General features: G+C 37.7%; 1 protein-coding gene and 1 pseudogene across 3 annotated transcripts in view; one reads left to right on the top strand and one right to left on the bottom strand.

The window, feature by feature from the left end:
* Positions 1–13,810, bottom strand: part of LOC117417328 (ankyrin repeat domain-containing protein 13C-like) — a 65,954-nt gene extending 52,144 nt beyond the window's left edge. For 2 of the 3 annotated variants that reach the window (XM_059034710.1, XM_059034711.1), the window contains exon 1: positions 13,057–13,810. In XM_059034710.1, the coding sequence (XP_058890693.1) occupies positions 13,057–13,441 (385 nt within the window). In that variant the 5' untranslated portion in view covers positions 13,442–13,810. The remainder of the gene's footprint in view (positions 1–13,056) is intronic. The other variant, XM_034029395.3, reaches the window with a different exon arrangement.
* Positions 13,811–14,579: 769 nt separating this feature from the next.
* Positions 14,580–18,778, top strand: LOC117417239 (cystathionine gamma-lyase-like; annotated as a pseudogene).
* Positions 18,779–23,027: the final 4,249 nt, after the last annotated feature.

Raw genomic sequence — 23,027 nt, 5'->3', positions numbered from 1 at the left:
CCTTTGAAATAATAATGCAATGAAAATGGGGCCTATAACAAGAACTGTACTGTACAAGAAAGCTTTTCCTTGTCTCCTGTAATAAAGGCCTCAGCATTTCCCCTGTAAAACCTTCAGACACACAACATTGGGAACAAAATGACAGCTGCTGCTTACTGCAGAGAGAGAGAGAGAGAGAGAGAGAGACCCTCAGGACTGCATGAGTGAGTCACAGGCCACACACAGGAACCTTTTGAGATTCCCAGCAATGCTTAGCCTGCTCTACAATGTATATCAATGCTCTGCATACTCATGAGCAATCCCCTCTTCCAAGAGCTACATTAATCACTGATTGGTTTGTCTGCTGCAAGAAGGGACAGGGAACTTCATCCAACCCAGACATAAGAAATCTTGATGAAAAAAAAATGATAAAATGTGGATTTGTTGTATTCCCAACTATCATACCAACTGCTTTGTTGAAGCAGTTGGTATGATAGGGACATGTTATACTTGTACTTTATAGGATTTATTTCATCACAATGTTTACATCAAAAGTAATACTTTTGGAAAGAAGCCTCCTCTACGGATCAGAGATGTATTAAAATAAAATCACACTGACATGCAGCCACCTATAGCCTACAGTAACTCACTTGAGTTTATACAGGGCAGGGGTTTTCAACCGGGGGTACACGTACCTCTAGGGGTAGTTCTAAGGGTCACAGGGGGTAAAAATGTAATTAAGAGAAAGTAATGATCTTGATTTTTTTAACAGTATTACATATTCTCTAAACTCCAATGTATACTTATTTAATCTTTGTTTAGCAGCTCAAAGTTAACCGCTAATGAAAAAAAACACACATCATGTCCACATTTTCCACCTGTACGCATACGCAATTTGGATTGCATGGATTTCCACTCTGATATATAGGTGAAGCAGGTGTCTGGCGATTGTGCCTGGAGAGCGCTCTGTGCTGCTCATGATCTTTGCTGTTTTCAACTTGTCGTATCAGTGAAGCACAGTGTTTCTGCGTTTTTTAGAAGTATAAATGCTCTGGTAAACATACATAGTCATTACAATACACACAATTTGATGGCTTTTGTTTATTACCATAGCTGCATTTTATTAACAGCAATAGCGGCTGGTTGAATATGTGTTCGGTATTTGATACATTTCTTACTTGCAATAGAAAAACAAAGGAGAACACAAAAGTCAGAAAGTGCAAAGCGACACAGTTAGAGTCCCTTTGGATCATTTTTAGTTAATTCTAGTTTTATCTTAAGGTTAATGTTTTTGATACTGTAAACATTTTAAACGGCACACAATTATGCTGAGGTGGGAAGTAAATAGTAACGTGATAAACATTTAGCTACAGTGCAGACTATTTATTATTTATAATGACTTTTCCCAATAGAAAGCGAACGACTCCTAAATACTACCTTTTAATTCTTTGCATCCAAGTTTTAAGAATGAAGCCTGCTGTTTGGTTATCTGTCTCAGCAATTTGTCAGTCCCAGACTGTTATGTAGAATTATATATTAAAAATGGGAGGGAAAAAATGTGTTAACCAGATTATTCTGCCTTTTATTGTAACAGTGAGTGAAAATTGTAAAGGGTACTTTAGCTGAAACCTCCCGACAGAAGTGATAGAGTTTCAAAAAAAGGTTGAAAACCCCTGATATAGGGAATAATCAAGTAGTAGCACCTGGTTACAAAGGAAGTATTATTAAAACACAAGCCAAAGACACTGGCCAAGTGACCTCTAATCATTCCTGAGGTCATACCTCCCAATTTGTTCATTTAAACACTGCTTCCAATATTAAATGTTTATGGTTCCTTCTATTTAGGCGATATTAGAAAGTATAGAGGCAGTAGGAACTTTATTAATGTGTCTAACTCATGATGCAAATTTCATTAGGGTATAATAATCGCATGGTTGGTTTTGGGTGGATCTGTGCTGTTGCTACATAAGCATATGATATGTTTTATTTAGATTTCCAGAAAGCTTTTGAAAAAGAAGTCCTGCATAAAAGATTAATCCTCAACTGAACGCAGTAGGGATTCAAGGAAATGCATGCACATAGATTAGGGAGTGGTTAACATGTAGAAAACAGAAAGTACTGATTAGAGGAGAAACCTCAAAATAGAGCGAGGTAACCAGTGGTATACCACAGGGATCAGTATTAGGTCCTCTGCTATTCCTAATCTATATTAATGATTTAGATTCTGGTATAGTAAGCAAACTTGTTAAATCTGCAGACGACACAAAAATAGGAGGAGTGGCAAACACTGTTGCAGCAGCAAAGGTCATTCAAAATGATCTAGACAGCATTCAGAACTGGACAGACACATGGCAAATGACATTTAATAGAGAAAAGTGTAAGGTGCTGCACGCAGGCAATAAAAATGTGCATTATAAATATCATATGGGAGATACTGAAACTGAAGTAGGAATCTATGAAAATGACCTAACAGTTTACATTAACTTAGAAATGTCTTCATCTAGACAATGTGGGGAAGCTATAAAAAAAGGCCAACAAGATGCTTGGGTATATTATGAAAAGTGTTGAATTTAAATCAAGGGAAGTAATGTTAAAACTGTACAATGCATTAGTAAGACCTCATCTAAAATATTGTGTTCAGTTCTGGTCATCTTGTTACAAAAAGGATATTGCTGCTCTAGAAAGAGTGCAAAGCAGAGCGACCAGAAATATCCCGGGTTTAAAAGGCATGTCGTACGCAGATAGGCTAAAAGAATTGAACCTATTCAGTCTTGAACAAAGAAGACTACGCGGTGATCTGATTCAAGCATTCAAAATTCTAAAAGGTATTGACTTTTTTGACCTGAAAAAAGAAACAAGGACCAGGGGTCACAAAAGGAGATTAGATAAAGGGGCATTCAGAACAGAAAATAGGAGGCACTTTTTTTACACAGAGAATTGTGAGGGTCTGGAATCAAATCCCCAGTAATGTTGTTGAAGATGACACCCTGGGATCCTTCAAGAAGCTGCTTGACGAGATTCTGGGATCAATAAGCTACTAACAACCAAACAAGCAAGATGGACTGAATGGCCTCCTCTCATTTGTAAACCTTCTTATGTTCTTATAAATGAATGGCCATCTGTGCTCTAACTGGTTGAAACGACCTTAAGGGTCGTATAAAGTACATCATGGTAAACTACACAAGCAGACAGGATACAAAGATGGCAGCGGTGGCCATTGACATTGCTATCCGTTTTACCTGCTTTAATAAATCTCAAGAACCGGAAAGCCTATGACAGGGCGCGAAATAATCGACGGCACCGGCAGCAATTGCCGCAGCGCCCGAGCTGCTTGCTGCAAATTTAAAAAACAGACAGCAAAAGTTGCCTGTAAGCCCGTCCGTCATTGCCGCTGGTGTCCCTCAGCACCAGCACATTTGATCTACAACCCATTCACAAACTTGCTCAGCGTCAGCTGGCCCGTTCTGTCACAATTCAATTTAATTCTGTCTAATCTCGTCCTGCGAGAAAATGGCTCATTATCATAATGTATTATTGTTGCCATTCCTTTTACTGTGCACCTCCCACGAAAGAGACCTACTGTATCATTGGTTACTTACGGGCAAACAGAGGGAGGGACGCTGTTAGACTGAGCTCAGTAAGACCATGCTTCCAGGAATTTTCAATCACACTTGTTCACTGTGTGATTTTTCCATCTGTGAGCCCCAATGCCAACTCAATGTTTAAAAAGAAAGAAGGAAGAAGAGCTGTCTAAAGAGGCAGCGAAGTGTTCTAGGATTCACCTAATGTTCAGGTAAGTAATGGGTGCACAACAATTCATCCCGACAACAACAACAACAACAATAATAATAATAATAACAACAACAATACAGTGCTCACCCGTTATAACACGCCTCGTTATAGTGTGGAATCAGTTATAACACAGTAGGGTCGTGGCTCCCATTTGCTCCATAATGCCATTACAGTAGCCCTTTTATACTCGTTATAAGGCGGAACACAAATAGCACGGTCTTGTAACTATGACTCCCCACTATAGCGTTATAACGGGTGAGCACTGTAACAATAATAATAACAATAATAATAACATGAAATTACAGTTGTCAAGTACAGTACTGCAGACACAATGAAATTTAATTGCAACACTTTAAAATGCAACGGTGCAATACACATTCTAACTCCTTTCATGTCTTCAGTGTATATAAATTGCTAATTTATATAGACATTTCAATGACCGTTGCGCTTTTGTAATTTTGTGTTATTCCCCCCCGAAACACCAACACTAAAAACAAACACAATAGGTAGATTATTAGTTTTGCTCAAATTCTTACCCCCCCCCCCCCCCAAAAAAAAATAAAGTGAGCAAGTAGCTATGACATGGTAGCAGCTCCCTGCATTATGAAACGAGTACAGTACATAATAGTGAATGAAACACAATCTTGAGAAGTACATCGATTTCTGTTGTCATTTATTTTTGTGCAATACATTCTCACTACCTTACGTAGTTCTGCTTTTTAACTAGTAAAACGTGTGCTTTCACAGAAGGGGTTACAATATGTATGCTTAAAAACACCATACCTTTTTTTGTCTGAATCGAGTGTCCATAACAAAACTGTAAATCCTTTGCAACTGTAAATTTCAAGAACTATGAAACTATATAAAGTCTGTCAAATGTAAACATCTAACATTATGCAGAGCATCACCACTGCCTAACAAAGTTTCTATTTTTTTTTTCAAGTTACAGTGGTTAGCAAACTACAGTTGTGCAGACATGGGTAAATCATAGCCAGTTTTCCTGAAAATCTATCTTTAACTTTCCCTTCACTGACATCACTTATTTGTGCTGTTGCATCACTAAGGCTGTATTTTTTCACAATGAGCATGGAATTCACAATTTCGACAATTTCCATGAAAGAATACTATTTTTAGCATTTAAAAATGCATTGATTAAACATTCGCTTCACCAGCAGACAACATGTTATATGAAATCCAGTTGAACTTGCTTACCCTAAATTATGAAACACATGGCATAGAGGGTTTTAAAAAAGCTTTAATTACAGGACACAGACAAGTGCTATATTTAGCTCTTGTTAACAGGCTGACCAAGTTTAGTAAAAATATTTATTTTTTGCCAAATTACCCTTTGTATTTTTTCATTATGAAAGTTTGTTGCTTTTAAATTGGATTTTGTATACCATTTTATTTTTACAATGGACCTATATTTTATTTATGTAATAATTACTGTGTGAATCACTCAGAAAACATTGATTTATGTTTGTTTGAATTCAAATTTCATCAACATAATAGGCTATCTGTATTTATTTTTTGTTGTTTTATGAATGAGTATGAAATCGTCTTTGTGCCCTTGGGTTGGATTTATGTTTTGCTTTTCTGCCCCCTAGAACTGCCTTGGTGCCCCTGACTTTTCACACCCAACAAAGGCAACATTGCCTTGCCCTTCATGACCTTAACTTCATGCCTGCTATGAGACGGGTGAGTTGCTTGGTCATTGATAACAACAGGAAGACTAAACTCTGGAAGAGTCTAAAAGGTTTCCCTTGTTTGATACACTTTGAGACCTAGCATTCAAGGCTGTACTTTGATGCTATCTTCATCATGGCAGACTCTATTTCTGTTGGATTTAATAATGTACAATGTGTTTTGACTCTGCTTGAAGAGTCCAGAGAAAATAAAAGTGTGGGCTGAACACAGACAAGAGATAGACAATGGTCCTAATGTTCCTTCTGTTTGCACCAGTTCAAACTATACTTGAGTTTAAGAAAATGTGAAACTTCTGTTTAAGGGCTTCTTACTGTAGCTTTGCCCTTATTTGTCTCCATCTGTCAGGAACTAATACAGACAGCACTTATGTTCCAGTACAGAATATAAAAATAAATGTTCCTCCAGTGCACTACTATAGTTTCGAACAAAGATGCCTGTGTCTTGTCTGATGGCTTTTCAACAGCCACCGTTGTTCTCTCTAGATAGACTCTAGGAGAACTCTTAAAGGCATGTGGCACTGAGCTGCATTGTTCTCTGTCTCTGCTACTGTAGACAGACATCCGAGTCCAATGTGTTGCACATACTGTAATAAAGCTCCATATGCATGAGATCAACATAATGAAGCGGGACCAAATAATCAGAAATATCAGGTCTTTATTTTAGGACCAAATACAGTGAATACAGTATTTAATGCCAGAGTTATCAATCGATATTGGATCTGCCATCAGAATACAAACTATGAAGTTACTCTGATTCACGGGTTTGTTCTGCAGGGAACATGCTTCTCCTGTTTCTAACTGACTCTTACTACAAATACAGTGCTGCCACTGCTTCTGCTTGCTTCCTTACCACAATTCAAAACCTGCTGATCACTACGTACAGCGCTGTACATAAAGGGGGCAGAGTGAAGTTACTATACCTTCCGTAAAGGTGATCCGACTGACAAATGTAACAGCTCTCTTGCTGTTCCAAAATAGCGGCATATAGTGCAAACTGTACATCTATAATGGGGTTTCCTTTGGAATGAATATACTGGATGGGTGTTTGTATACTGTTAACAAATGCACTGAATTACTAGTACTCTGATATGTTGCCAAAGATAAGCCTATTTAAAACACATACACACACGATTACTAGTTGCTGCTGGACATCGAATAGCTGACCACTTCAATTTGGTATTAATATAATAAGCGTTTTACAACATTTTGTCAATCTTTCAAGTAATTCGCTTTTTAGTTGATTGATTCACTGTTTTAAATGGTTTAATAAGCTTTTAAGCATTATGTAATGACCCTGTTCATTTTCTACTTTTAATTTTTATCAAATGTTTTTCGTATCAAATTTATTGGAGAATTTAAAGCTTATCTGATGAGTTTATAAAAACATTGGTTGTGCTACTGCAGCATAACAGAACTTGCCCCAAGATCATCAAATAATCCATACTATCATGATTTTAAAAAAACTTGGGTTTATGGGCATGACATTTACTTATAAATCAAACTGAACATAAGCCCCTATTCATAAAGAATGCTTCATCACGAGTATCTGAAGTGCAGTGCATGGAAAGCTTCAGTAACCTGTGGAGGAATGCAGTTTATAGACACCTTTCTACGTAGCAACTGGATTAGTGTCTAAATCAGAAGGCGTTTATGGGTCCTGTGGCCAGGCAGAAGAGTCCTGCATGTAATCAATGGGGCCCAAAGCCCATCTGATAAATGTATTATTTGGGATTATGTAGAACGGGAGAATGTATTATTTGAGGTGTATTTAAAATAACGGTTTGTGGAGATGTATTGTTTTGCTTTAAAATGTATTGTTGTGGGTTTATTTAAAAATAAATAAATGAATATAATGGTTTGTTACTGTCTGGCAGTGTGGATGGGGTTAAAACCCCATCCCTCTAAACACATGCAGAATGTGGCCATCTCCGGATTGATTAATCCTATCAATACTGATAGGATACCGATAATAAAAGATAGTACAGGTTAGCTACTACTAGAACAAGGCATAGGGGCTATATTTAAACTGTTTTACAATTATAAATGTTAAAAAATGATATTGTTTACTTGTATTTGACATTTACTTCAGAAATGTAATACAAAGAATAATGTAGTATTATATTGTGTGCTTGACAGCAATTAATACATTTGTTTTACAACAGTTACACAAAAATAACATTTTGCATTTGTAGAAAAAAAGATATATAATGTGACATTAACTTTTATAGCCATGTGCTGTCAAACATTGCGTATTATAACTTCTACCTATACTGTACAGTAGAAAAGAAATGTAGCCTACGCAATGTCAACTACAACAACGTTCGTTAAATTCTTATTTTAAGCGTACACGGCTTAAAAATGCAGCGCACCTTAAAATGTTCACTTAACCAACAACAATTATAATTTCCAGTTATAAAATTCAGTCAAATTTGAATTTGTTACTTAACAAAAGACAGCACAGTAATCAATTTCTGCTTCAAAATGCCGCAGAATACACCCGCAACCAATGCAGTTTAAGCAAGATAAACAAAAATTACAAAAGGCCATTTTGAAGTACATTGTATAATAATAACAATAACGACCAGGGTTAGACTCCTACAGAAAATAGTGAGTGGACTCTATAGGTTTAACCAGTGTTGAGCAATGGTGCACGTTTCCCACCCCACAAGGGGTTTTGTGACCCCAGGGCCCAGTGAAGTCAATTTTACACCTAAAAAGATGAAGACATTGATCTATAGATATTATTTGGGGAGCCATGTCCATGAAAAATCATGCTGTTAGTTGGATGGGAAAATCTTTATTTGCATTTAAATAATGATATTATGTGGGGATTGGAACTAAGTTTTAGGCTACCAATAATCAATATAATAATTAGAATTAATAGTGGAGCATATGCTGTCACTGTTGGGTAGATTTTCGATGGAAGGTTCCCAGCCCAGAATAAAGAAAAAGAGACTCTCCCTCTTTAAACTAGGGGGGCTACCCTTGCCTGTTCTTGAAAAATATTATTTGGCTGCAAGGCTATTGGTGCAATACTGCATTTTAAAAAATGTTAATGCGGGATGTACCCACCACAGGAAACCATTTGGGAAAATAATCTGACTATTCACATCTCCTGGTCCCCCAAAAAATTGTTTAAACATTTAAACATTTTGCATACACTAATTGTCTGGTATAATGTTTACATTTTTTTTAGGACTAGACAATAATTATTAACAAAGATATTTCATCCACAAAATAGAAAGTATGGCATCAATACACTGCACGACATCTCAGGATGGCACACTGTTAACCTTTGACACGCAGTCAAGCACAATACAATATTGGTGCCATGCCGATAGGTACTCAAAGAAATGAAAGAAGCACCCCTAGTTGATTCATTGCTAATTTGGAGATGGCTACGTGTATAGAAGCACAGCAGCCACTCATAGCGGTGTGAGTGATCAGAGAGGACGATCTGAGAGAGAGAGAGCTGGGAGAAAAGGAAGGACCAGCACGATACTTGTTTTGGTGGAGGTATTTTTGTGTTCGGGATTGTTTGATAAACCTTTTTATTTTGCTCTGTGTTTTGTAAAAGTGTTTTGTTTATTTTTTTTTATTTTAATAAATACGCACAGCAGCGCTTCAACTCGCAGTGCCTGTGTGTCAACTTCCTGGTCTGGGGACGACAGCAGCAAGCTGTCCAGTCACAGGGTCTTTATACCACACAATTTGCACTACTTTAAGAAAGAAAACTAAAACTGTTCTTGTTACAGAACTACTGTAACAACCAAAGTAGGCATACTAAACAAAGTGCAGCCATTGCTTCTGCTTGCTTCCTTACTAAAATTCAAAACCTGTTGATACCTACGTACTGTACTGTATTTACAAAGGGCAGAGGGAAGTTACTGTACAGTGATGACAAATGTAACAGCTCTCTTGCTGTTCCAAAATAGTGGCAAAACAGTTACATTTTTTTCAGCACAAGTGCTGTATAGTACCACTGTAAAAAATAGTCAGGAGGGAAACCTGGGTTCTGAGACCCCTCTCCTAGCATCCAAATAGTATATTTTAAAGACAGAACTACACTACTATCTCTATATATGGCAAACTGTACGTCTATCCTGGGTTTTGCTTATTGTTTACAAATGCATTGAAGTACTCTGACACTTTGCCAAAGAAAACCTAATTAAACACACACACGAGATTACTAGTTGCTGCTGGACATGAATAGCTGACCCCTTAAATGTGTTATTTACATAAATAGGCATTTTACTACAGTTTGCCAATCAATCTTCCCAGAATAATTCACTTTTTAGTTCAATTCACTTCTGGTGTATCCTTTATTTCAGCAAATTGTCATATTTGGCTTAATCTGGGCATACAGTTGCAGCACCCTAGAGAACTGACAAGTTCCCAAATCACAGTCTGACCGACTTGTTTAATAAGGCACGGATGTTTCAAGCAGTAGGCATCAAAGAGCAGTTATGTTTGTAAAATAATAAAGACCTCATTATGGTTATCATTATGATTTTTTTAATTTTAATTTTTTTTTTTTTTTTTTTTTTTTTTACTGATGACACATTTAAAAAGATTACTGTTATTAAGTGGGTCAATAAATCACCCCAAGAGGAAAACACCAGCAGGACTGGAGGTAGAGGTAAATAACTTTAGCATAACAGAGGCAGAAGTGTTAAGGGACTAGGAGCTCTTAAAATAAACAAATCCCCTGGGCCGGATGAGATCCTCCCAACAGTACTCAAAGAAATGAAAGAAGTTATTTACAAACCACTAACCAAGATCATGCAACAGTCTCTTGACACAGGGGTTGTACCGACAGACTGGAAAATTGCAAACGTAATACCGATCCACAAAAAGGGAGACAAAACCAAACCTGGTTACTACAGACCAATAAGCCTGACATCTATTATATGTAAATTATGGAAACTATAATAAGATCCAAAATGGAAAATTACCTATATGGTAACAGTATCCTGGGAGATAGTCAGCATGGTTTTAGGAAAGGGAGATCATGTCTAACTAACCTGCTTGATTTTTTTGAGGATACAAAATGGACAATGGATAATTGAAAAGTATACGACATGGTTTATTTAGATTTCCAGAAAACTTTTGACAAAGTCCCGCATAAAAGATTAATTCTCAAACTGAACACAGTAGGGATTCAAGGAAAAGCATGCACATGGATTAGGGAGTGGTTAACATGTAGAAAACAGAAAGTACTGATTCGAGGAGAAACCTCAAAATGGAGCGAGGTAACCAGTGGTGTACCACAGGGATCAGTATTAGGTCCTCTGCTATTCCTAATCTACATTAATGATTTAGATTCTGGTATAGTAAGCAAACTTGTTAAATTTGCAGACGACACAAAAATAGGAGGAGTGGCAAACACTGTTGCAGCAGCAAAGGTCATTCAAAATGATCTAGACAGCATTCAGAACTGGGCAGACACATGGCAAATAACATTTAATAGAGAAAAGTGTAAGGTACTGCACGCAGGCAATAAAAATGTGCATTATAAATATCATATGGGAGATACTGAAATTGAAGAAGGAATCTATGAAAAAGACCTAGGAGTTTATGTCGACTCAGAAATGTCTTCATCTAGATAATGTGGAGAAGCTATAAGAAAGGCAATAAATTAGTAAGACCTCAGCTAGAATACTGTGTTCTGTTCTGGTCACCTTGTTACATAAAGGATATTGCTGCTCTAGAAAGAGTGCAAATAAGAGCAACCAGAATTATCCCGTGTTTAAAAGGCATGTCATATGCATACAGGCTAAAAGAATTGAATCTATTCAGTCTTGAACAAAGAAGACTACGCTGTGATCTGATTCAAGCATTCAAAATCCTAAAAGGTATAGACAATGTCGACCCAGGGAACTTTTTTGACCTGAAAAAAGAAACAAGGACCAGGGGTCACAAATGGAGATTAGATAAAGGGGTATTCAGAACACAAAATAGGAGGCACTTTTTTTACACAGAGAATTGTAAGGGTCTGGAACCAACTCCCCAGTAATGTTGTTGAAGCTGACACCCTGGGATCCTTCAAGAAGCTACTTGATGAGATTCTGGGATCAATAAGCTACTAACAACCAAATGAGCAACATGGGCCGAATGGCCTCCTCTTGTTTGTAAACTTTCTTATGTTCTTATGTTCTTAGAGAGCGCTTGTATTAGGATCCACCACTGTTTAGATCATTTAAATATTACAATACAAAAACATGCATTATAAAATAAACACAATAATGAATCACTGGGCAGGCCAAGCATAAATCTACCTTTACTGACACCGAAAAATCTAAGAGCGAGACAAAACCCAAAAAGTCAGAAAGGTCAATAAGGAATCCGTATGGACAACGTTTTTTTTTTGTTTTGTTTTGTTTTTTTTTACATTTAGGCATTCAATGCTAAAAGCATTATTGAAATTCCCTGTTATTTAATTTTCCAAGTGGAAGAGATGGGGTGCAAACTGGCAATTCTTCAGTATGGAGGCAGACTTGCTAAATGTCTGTAAGTTTAGCATGCTGCAGCCCATGATGGAACCAACTGAATTAATTTGTGCAACACAAAAAATGTATTTCTTGATTGGAAAGGGATAAAAAAAAACAACTTTGTACTATGTAACTATAAATCCTAGTGACCTCATACTGTATAACACCTCTCCCTATTCCTAAGTGCACTTACAGTCAGATGTACATTCAGAATATAATAAAGTACTGTAAAAAATAAAATGATCTTCCAGTAACAGAAGCTTGACCAGGGAAATCAAATTGGCTTTTAAAGGAACACATTATCAAAATCAGTGTTATAGGAACACATTTTTATTTTTATATATTTTTTAATTACAATATATTCATACCCATGTTCAGCCTATATGTATTTTATTTTATCACAAGGAAGACAAATACAGTATTGATCAAGGTGCTTTTAAGTTTGGTTTACTGTTGAAAGCTTTAGGCTATAGGGTCCAAGGAAACAAAACTAGCTGCATCTGATCAAAGTCCTTTTGATCTGACCATAATTTTTGTTTTCCCAGAAGCTATAAATTAAGACATAACTGGCTCGTCAGATTTTTTTTTAATGCAATCAGACTCCTACAAGTCAGTATGGTCAGAGTCTAAATATACACAGTCAGACACCGGATTTATTTTACTTTTGGGTATTATTACTTTACATGCAGTAGTGGAGAGGACTTGCTGATGCGATCTTTCTGGGCAGGCTAATGGATCATAAAATAATACAATAATAAAATTAACAATCAAGTGACCCAGAAATAATAACACACTCTGTGGAGGACATCAGTAACCGACTCAGTGATGACTGAGAACAGAAAAAGCAACTACAACGTTGTACATGTCCCGTGTGTTCCGTCACCTTTCCATGGTGGGTGAAGGTTGATACACATCTTCCACGTAGTCAAACCCATCCGAGCCAGAACTCAATCACCACCGTATAAATACAGAAACGCGAGTCAAATATACAGCATAGTGCAGACACGAAACTTGGCAAGTTGCACAAGTCTGTAGCCGACACTTTACATTGTAGTCTGTTTTACCATCCAATGTACTTATATACTCACCATGCATATCCTTTTGAGATATATTGTGGGTCCTGATTAGTGATGACAACCTCCGCACATCTCCCTGGAAAACACATTCGTGCATCGGGAAATCCTCCACGTTCCTGATGATCGGGTTTTTATTACTGTCATCAACAGTCTCAATTGTTGTATTAGTATTAGTATTGGTGTTTGCATTGATCTGTGATTGCTGCTGTTGTACCGACGGAGATTTGATCAGCTTATGATTGCTAAAGATCTTACTGGCTTTGCTCTTATTACTAGTATTCGTCCTGGTGGTCGAAGCGAATGTCCCAGTCGCGGCTTCCTCGTCGGGTTCTAAGAACTCCTCATCTTTGCTGGGTTTGTGATCTTTGCGCAAAGAGCGTATCTTTTCACCGGTCATTTTTTATGATTAAAAAATATCAACAACCAGGTCGACGGTGGAAGTGACAATGGAATTGATTAAAGTTGTTGCTGTCGCTTGCTGTGGCGATGCTTCTCGGACTGGACAATGCAACATGAATTACACAGACAGCACAGCATGAAAACATTGACTCCCCAGGCTGTAACATACGGCTGCCGAAACAGAAACAGCACGAATTAAAGAAAAAAATGACCAAAAACAAAACCGCTAAACGACTCTTTTCCCCGTAACTCAAAGTAAACCGTTCATTCCCTATTATCTCCAAGGTGGTATCCTCACTCACTGACTACACCAAGGAAAAAATCTACCATCTTCCGCTTCTGATCTCGCGAGATGTTGTAAATCAAATACTGTACCATAGATTAGGAGGTTGGATATCGCGAGGCTTGAGTTGGTTGTCAATTGTGTTCGTCAAGCCTCGATATTGTATTTCTGGACAAGCATTGAAGATTATTTTTTCCAACACCATTTTATTGACGCGTTAGATTATTTATTTATTTATGTATTTATTTATTTATTTTTATTATTATTTTAAACTATGATAATTGACCGTGCAAAAATAAGTTGTTTGTAAAGACTGTAAAGTTATTTAACAAGGGCCTAAGTTTTGAGCATGCAAATAGTTGTTTTTCCAAAATAAAATGTTTTCACAAACCCGTTCCTTAAGTGCCCTTTTCAGTACCAAAGTTAAAAATAATGCATTGTAATTTGCTTCTTCAACGGTGGTACTATATTAGACTAGAAATGAGAACATTAGAATGGAGCAAACATGAGACCGACGAAAGTGTTGGAAAACGTTTTCTAATGATATCTGAGAAAGGAGCAAAATACAGCAAAAGTGCAGTATAAATGGCAAAGCTTGCAAAGTGTAGTAAAGTCTATAGAGAGCGCATGGTAAAAGCTGGTAAAAAATAAATACACAGTAAATAACAGGCCTGCTTTTAAACTGAAGAATGGCCAGTTTGCACCCTATCTCTTCGACTCGGAAAATTAAAGAACAGGGTATTTCAATAAGTAGTGGCAGAATAGGTTTTATTTATAATGACCCCCATCATGACCCAGTACTGTTACTTTGGTACTATGAGGAGCAGAAAGGAATGAGCAGGAAGGAGGGATCATGGAGGTGGGAGGAGGAAGGAGGGACCAAGGAGGAGGGAGCAAGGAAGACTAGAACTAGAAAGAAACATTAGTTATTATGTCAATAGCCAGAACATTTACATATATAGTCTGATATCCTTTATAACTCCCAAATTGAAATTTTAAACCAAATAAGAACTGCCCAATCTTGGCTTGGGGCCCACTGGGAGCGTTGCATTGGCAGGTCAAGGTTAGAGATTACCCACTGATCTTCAGTCCACCTGATCGCTAAGCAGGTTGCAGCTGTAAGGCGACATTGAGGCCAGATAATGCAAATTGTGATGTGGACACCTGTATATACTAGGAACTGGTCTGAGATAACTGGAGCCACTGGTGAGATAAAGGCGAAAGGCTTTGTATACCATTGCCAATCCACAGTCAACCAACCCCATTAAACACTTTATTAAACTCTCTTTACACAACGCTTCAGCACCCCCTTGTGGAAGCTAAATACAACGTTTTTTTTGTTGTCATTCCATTCATACAGATGCACTTCCTCTATCAATTTTCTAAGTGTGACATGCACCAACTGTATGAATGGTTACACACAATGTATAGTAGTTAATTGGGCTTGTTGATTATAAAAAAAGTGTTAAGAAATTAAGTGAAATGTTTAATTATGGATTGTATTTTTGTACACTATTATTTGTGGTTTAAATGACCCAGAAACAGTATTTGCATAATTACACCTAATTAAACCTAATTACACCATGTTCGTTTTCAATTTATAAGATCTCAAGCTTGTCGTACAGCACTTTTATGTTCAGAATATGGTAGTGGTTGTAATCCCTGTAGAGCTTTCATAGAGCTTTTGAATTATTTTTAATATATCTTAAAGGAGGCTGTGTGGTCCAGTGGTTAAAGAAAAGGGGCTGTAACCAGGAGGTCCCCAGTTCAAATCCCACCTCAGCCACTGACTCATTGTGTGATCCTAAGCAAGTCACTTAACTTCCTTGTGCTCCGTCTTTCGGGTGAGACGTAGTTGTAAGTGACTCTGCAGTTGATGGATAGTTCGCACACCCTAGTCTCTGTAAGTTGCCTTGGATAAAGGCGTCTACTAAATAAACAAATAATAATAATAATAATATGTCCTGACAGCCTCTTTATTGAATTTTTTGAAGGCAGTATTTCAGGGGGTATAAGAAATCACTCACAATGATGTGTGCTAAATAAAGCTGTTGTTTTGTTGAACTCCTGTATGTTCAGTTTAATGCAGTATTCTTCTATTATGCTTTTCTTTATGTGAATATAACTTGTCTGGGTTGAGACTCCAACGAACCCCGCCATGAAGGTCATTGATATCAAAGGCTGTGCGGATGTTGTCCACGCTCACAGTAAAGACATCATCGTCGTGGTGGACAACACCTTCATGTTTGCTTATTTCCAGGTCAGTGTCGTACCCATTGAGTTGACTGAACAAGCGTGAGGCTGAAAACAATAGGAGGAAACAGCAGCGTTTAAAATAAATAGCTTTGAGTTTCATTTCCTTCATTTTTAGTTATTTCAATGATTTTAATTCTAAAAGTAAGAGCCAGCGGCAGCTGCAAATACGTTTTATTTAGTTTCGCTGGCAATATACTGCTGTGCAGTAGATGGTGCTGGCGCTCACTAATATAAAGACACTTTTGCTGATATGTCTATGGCAGGCAACTAGATCTGAAAAATGACTCCTGAAGTCAAGTCAAAGCTCCTTAACATACTATCAACAAAAAAATATACATCGTAATAATTTGAATTAAAAAAAAGCAGCCCAAGAAAATGTCATTTGAAGCTACTTCTATGGATGTGGCATTTGGAATGTTTTCAAGGCCTAACCAAACTTGTTCATAAACATGTTGGGTTAGATTTGTATTGAACAAGGTTCTGTGGTCTGTACTGTGCTAAACAGGAGGGAGACAATGCACAGCCTGGTGTGGGCTGTGAATGGGAATTTGTTTTTTGATGAATACTATCCAAAAGAAGTGTTATTGTGTGCCTTCCACCCACTTGTCATTGGTTCCTAAATTTAAAAGGCCTTGTCTTCAAAGATTTCATCCTACTGCATTAAATCTCCTCTGTGGCATTTAATACTTCAATAAATAATGTACTCTAGCTGGTGGTAAAATCTATAAAATGACAAGCTACCATAAATACAATATATGGTAAAGGACAGTGTTTTACCATGCACTGCATTATTGTTATGACCGAGGTACAATAGTTAAGTTTAATTTTCTTATTTCTTAGCGGCCTTTGGCCCTTGGAGCAGATGTTTGTATGTACTCTGCCACGCAGTAGTGTGCACTGCCAGGCCAGATCAATATTTAAATAATTAGATGGGAATTTTTTTTAATAACGTTGCTCTGCTTCTCTCGGATTAATCATTCCACCATCCTGTAACAATAGCAGTATTAATTTGTATGTGCAGGTCACAGTGATGTTGTCATGGGACTGGTGTCTGTGAATCGGGATGACCTGTATGAACGACTGAAATTCTTGCAGAATGGTAAGAAGAGTATTATTAGTAGTAGTAGTATTAACATATGTCTTCTATGTATCTTCATTCATAATAGGCTTTTACCTCACAATCGAACACTAGTCCATGTTATTGGGTCATCCCTTGATGATGACGGCTGCAATTTAAGAACCGCCAGGGTGGCACACTCGGGCATTATAAACCTATATGTCAAACATTTAAGATGGTGTCTATTCCAAAGCACATACAACCTAGGTATGGAAGATTATTGTAAACTTATATATTATGCATTAATATATTAAAGTGCTCTGATAGATGCCATCTATTTATGAATGTATGTCTGCATATGGTCCTATTAATTAATCTTCTATATATTGTATATACATTGGACGTATGCTCTGTAATGTGTGAATGTACACAGCTGTTCTTTGATTAATGACACATTATCTTTACGTCAAGAAACAAATACTGAATCAAAGGCACCCTTTCAAAACTAGGGTTATTGCGATTCTCAACAGCACATTATTTTATTGGCAAGAATAGTGCAAAGCACACACAGGTTTTTGCAAATACCCCACCGGCAGTCGGAGATCTGGACAGATCACTGCCTCCATGCTGCAGCTTTTGTAATTTAATTAAGAAAAAAAAGCAGTAGAAAGAGTTTAAAAATGAATGCCATGGTAAAGTCTACCGCTGCTTTATATTGGTAAATGTTTAGAGAAACCTGCAGTAAATAAGGCAGTGATTTTCTATATTTGAATAAAATATATATATATATTTTAATGGACCGTGTATTTTTCACTGTTTGAATAATGGCATTTCTTCTGTTCTTGTGCCCCACAATGCACAGAGGTGTGCTGTTGTTTTTAAACTGAGCAGGTTCTCGGTGCACCAGTTGTCTAATTCTAATGTGACGGTCCGTAGCCAGGGGCCCTAGGGCTTAAAGCATTGCCTTTGGAGGTTCTCGGATGGCTTTTTGTGTAAATTTGAATGCTCTTTATTTTCTACAGCAATTGGAGCTGTCCCCTCCCCCTTTGACTGTTATCTGTGTAACAGAGAGCTGAAAACCCTTCACCTGAGGATGAAGCAGCATTTCATTAATGCAATGGCGGTTGTCAAGTTCCTTGAAGCTGACCCCCATGTTGACAAAGTTGTTTTCCCAGGTAATTATGTACTAGTAGAAAACTTAAAACAAAACAAAAAAAAAAAAAAATAGGTGGCTTTCTTATCACATTTACATTTGCACTATAATACTCTCCATCTGCAGTTTACGATGCAATCTGCAACTGGATGCTGCACAAAGGTCACCTTCATCTAGTGTCCTGCGCATTGCACTGCTCTTGGATAGCTTTCTGCATCAGAGCTAGTTAGAGAGTTCTGCCAGTGTTAACTGGGAATGCTGCCAATGGAAACAAGTAGTACTGATTTCAAAGCTCTTTCAACTTGCAGATCATTTGCAATGTGTGACACCATAAGGCATAGAACTGTTCTGTGAATTTCTTTTTACATTTTTTATAACACAGAATGTATATATGGATGATTTGCTTTGGTTTGACTTGTACCCGCTCCTCCTCAGGATTGCCTTCACACCCTCAATATGAGTTAATGAAACGAAGTGCATTGGCTGTCCAGGAATGATTACCTTTTATATCAAAGGTGACCTCACAAATGTGACTGCTTTTCTCACCAACTTGAAGGTGATTTTTCTTTTCCTCTCCCATGAGTGACCTGATCTGACAAGGAAGGTTGGCTGTTTAAGTTGTGATAATCAAGCATAAACACATTTTCTTGCTTAAACGTTGTTATCCTCACAAGTCCATTAGCATTTTGCTGTGGACTGTTGAGTTATGCACACCATGGACTAAAACATCTTACAGCAATATAATGGAAAATTCTATGAGAGATTAGAAATGTTTTTTCTTACTTTGGTCAATTTGATCACCCCCGTACCCCAGCAGGATAAACCACAGCTGGATTATATTGGGACATTGAATTATCTTTCCTATACTAACAGAGCGGTCTGCAGTTCTGAGTAGAGTAATCAATACAGATCTGCAGTATTGAAAGCGGTAATATCCTATTATGTGTGTTTGTGATTACTCTGTGTTGTTTCTGCGTTGGTGAATAATTTACCTTGCTTCATTAACTATTCAAACAAAAGCAGTTTCTGAAAAGACCGTTCATGGCTGACTGTGTGGAATTTAAGTGGGGAATTATATTCACTAATATGCTTATCTGCATTAACTTATATTGCGATTAAACACGTCAGAAAAATGCAGTAGATGATATAGTCCCTTCAATGTTCTACTTTTACTTGAGCTATTATCTTGGCGCCAATAAATCAATCAATTTATCGATTTAGCATTATGATTTCATTCAAGTTGAATCGAGAACAAAAAATAAAATGACTGCTTTCTTGCTCTCCACTGGTAAGCTGTCATATATACTGATGAAACAACCGATCACTCATTTAAAATACTTGCCTGAATAAAAAAAAACTTAAGTGCAGAGCATAATTGATTCAGGAACACAGACAAGGTCACATATTCACCCTTCCCGTCACATATACACCCTAACCGTTTATCCACCATGATCAAGCTCCTCAGCAAGGTTAGTTTATTATTGAACAGAGAAGATTAGTTCAGAGATTATAGATCCTACCAAAGTTTTCATACACTGTGTTGTATGTGCTCCATGCACAATCATTGGTGGTAGTGTCACGTGAGCTGTTCAGTGTGTTGATATGTAAATAAATCCTGTTCGCCAGCGGGGCGTAGCAACTTCAACCTCTGTCTCGATCTCCTGCCTGTCACTCAGCAGCGAATGCACGCACCCAGACGGCTACTCTGTCACAAGCATTAATACCCTGTATCTTTCTAATCAAGGGAATTAGGGGAGCTCCCTAATAAAAGCAGAGTCTCTGAACCATAATTGTGTGACTATCGTAATTGTTACAGCTGTGTATAATGGTATTTAAAACAAGATTCATTCATCTGACTTACATATCCGCCCTTACTCTGGTCTCACTGCAGTTGGATACGCGACAGATTACTGTATTTGTAAAATAATAATAATAATAATAATAATAATAATAATAATAATAATAATAATCAGCTGTGTTTATATCAAAAGGAAAGTATTGAGTAATGGAAGTCTTACTGATCATACAGGTTCTAACAGTAGCAGATTGTGGAAGGTAATTAACCATGGGCACAGTATATACTCTAGCAGTTCCTGGAAGTCAAACTTGAAAACTAGAACTAGAAAAACAACAATGACATGTGATTGTCTTTTCTGCCAGGGTCAGGTTTCTTTTTAATATTTATTGAGCCCCTGTTCTAAATGGGGGTTATCCAAAATGAAAGTGCATGCTCAGACTGAAGAAAAAGCTCTAATCGTTTAGTCTGCAGTACTGGTATTTGAACACACGAGAGCATCTGTGGCACAGCACGGGGCAGGTTTTGTGAAAGCTGAAATTTGATAACCTTTTATACGTATTACTATACTGATATCAAGCATACATATTCTGTCATTGGTGTTCTTGATAAGCTTTTATATCTAGAGGCAAAGCTTGCCTACATACACGTTCTTCTGTAGGGTTAATGTATAATTTCTTCAACTTCTTTTGTAATGGTGTACAGTACAATATCCATCATTGTTATCCAACATTTTCAGTACTTCAATTTGCAACGTTTTCTGGAGTTAACATGTGCTGTTACTGTTCTGTGAAGAAAAAGTCTACATAGGATCGGACCCCAGGATTGTAATTGATGGAAAATTTCTGGATTTAAATTTAAAAAAAATTTTTTTTTTATTGCAAAAGGGTACATTTGCTTTTAATATATAAACCATACACATCCTTCAAATTTGGCTAAGTGGAAGAAACAAAGAAACCCCCAGATGAATTTCCACTTCTAACAAATTAATGTTATGTGTGATGAGACATTTTATCCATTAGGGCTCATGCAGTTATATGGTAGGAGGTTGGTTGATGTACTCTTCTTGTGTTCCTCTCAGAGTCATCATGACTCACACTTCGGTCCTTGAAGAAGACAGAAAGGTTCTTGGCATCAGTGACACACTCATTACAGACCTGGATCAGGTACTGATAGCAGCAGTAACTACTGGCCAGGTGAGTCGTGTTATCGAGAGAAATTGAGATTTCATATTGGTGATGGAGAAATGAAGGGGAGTTTGTACATGGGTGAGGTGACATTTAGCTTGGGGAGAAAATGGAGTACATGTACATGCTTGGGTTGATCATCCCAGTGACTAGTAAAACTTGATCTGAAAATGTTTGTCAGATTGTATTAGTATTAATCTGTCATTGCTCAGGTCTGCTGGGGTTAAAATAAAACACGTTGTTATGTGGGTTTTTGAATCGACCCACTTTCCCAACAGTTGAGATCTACTCCCAGATTTCAGAAAATGAACATCAAAAATAAAGAATTTGCTGAAGCTTCTATCCGTGTGTCCATTACCACAGAATGTGTCTCAATTGCCACTACAAACTCATTAGTGAAGTGGTATTAAGTGATGCAAGTGGTAAAAGCCCTTGGAACAAGAGGCAGCTATTTGCTACAACTGAAAAATGTAAGAAACTTGTTAGTTCAGCCAAATTTCATGTCAGCAGCATTTCTTTTTTTTTTATTTAGTCGTTGCCAATTATTTTTATTATTTTCACTCAATCTGATATGTCCAATTTTTTTTTTTTTAGGCTCAGCTCACTGCTGCCACCCCCGCACTGACTCGGGAGGGCGAAGACGAACACACGCTGTCCTCCGAAGCGGACTCACCAGGCAGCCACCCAAGAGCTACAGCGTCGGAGGACAACGCAGCTCTCGGGCAGCTTACAGGCAAGCCCACAGGCGCCAGGCCAGACTACAGGGGTCGCTGGTGCTCGGTGAGCCGAGGACACCCTGGCCGACCTAAACCCTCCCCGCCCCCGGGCAACACTTGGCCAATTGTGCACTGCCCCCTGGGAGCTCCCGTCCACGGTTGGCTGTGGAATAGCCTGGACTCAAACCGGCGATGTCCAGGATATAGGACGCATCCTTCTACTGGATGCGCCACTCAGGAGCCCCTAAATTAGCTTAAAGAAAGCAAGAGATTTAAGACAAATTTCACATTGTACTGATTTAAAACTCATTACGAGTACAAGATGCAAGCATTTTTATTTTTAAATTGCCTAACAAACATAGACTAACCCAGGTAATAAATCCATAACAGAATTAAACTGTTTGCAATGTCTAACCAAAGTCGCAACCCTACATATTTGGTGTCTAAAGAAATGTAATTTCTTATGGTAAAAGTAACAGAAATTCAGTATAAAATCTGAATTATTTAGCAAAAGATATGCACGGTTTTAAAGTTTCCCCTTTCCAGATTATGATAATGAACTAATCAGACAGAGGAAGGGGGGAGCGATCAATCAAGGTTTCAAGCCCATTCAGCTACAAACTAGCCAATTGGAGCATGCAGCGGGAAATTCAAATAATCTCTTTGTTTGAAAAGTATAAAAGCCGACTGTAAACATTAGCTCCTTGCCCTGACCACTCCGCTGAGCCCCTCTGATTGCTGGATACTGGCCTCCCTGATCTCCTCCTCTGATCCCTGCTCGCTCAGATTCAAAGAAACTACAAGACTGCACCTGGAGCCCTCAGCTCTCAGTATCTATCCATCTAGGTCAGGGACCCTGACACTCGGAGAAACACAAGGTAACAGAACGCTGAAAGTGACTTCTTTCCAGGCTAGGTAACAATACTCTTAAATGTCTATTCAGGTATTGTGTGATCCCTTGTTGTAGTGTCAGTGTGTAGTAATATTTATTTGGTAAATTGTTGTTTAAAATCTTAGTTCTCATTGTAATGCTTTTAATGTGACATTAATTGTGTAACTGTTTTGTGTGATTTTCAAACTTATTTTGTTGCATGCTTAATAAATACCATCTTTCTAAGAAGAGATTCCCAGTCAGCA

This window comes from Acipenser ruthenus, chromosome 12 (assembly GCF_902713425.1).
Source record: "Acipenser ruthenus chromosome 12, fAciRut3.2 maternal haplotype, whole genome shotgun sequence".
NCBI classification, from domain to species: Eukaryota; Metazoa; Chordata; class Actinopteri; order Acipenseriformes; family Acipenseridae; genus Acipenser; species Acipenser ruthenus.
Note: the sequence above shows the minus strand (reverse complement) of the source record. Positions and strands in the feature narration are given on the sequence as shown.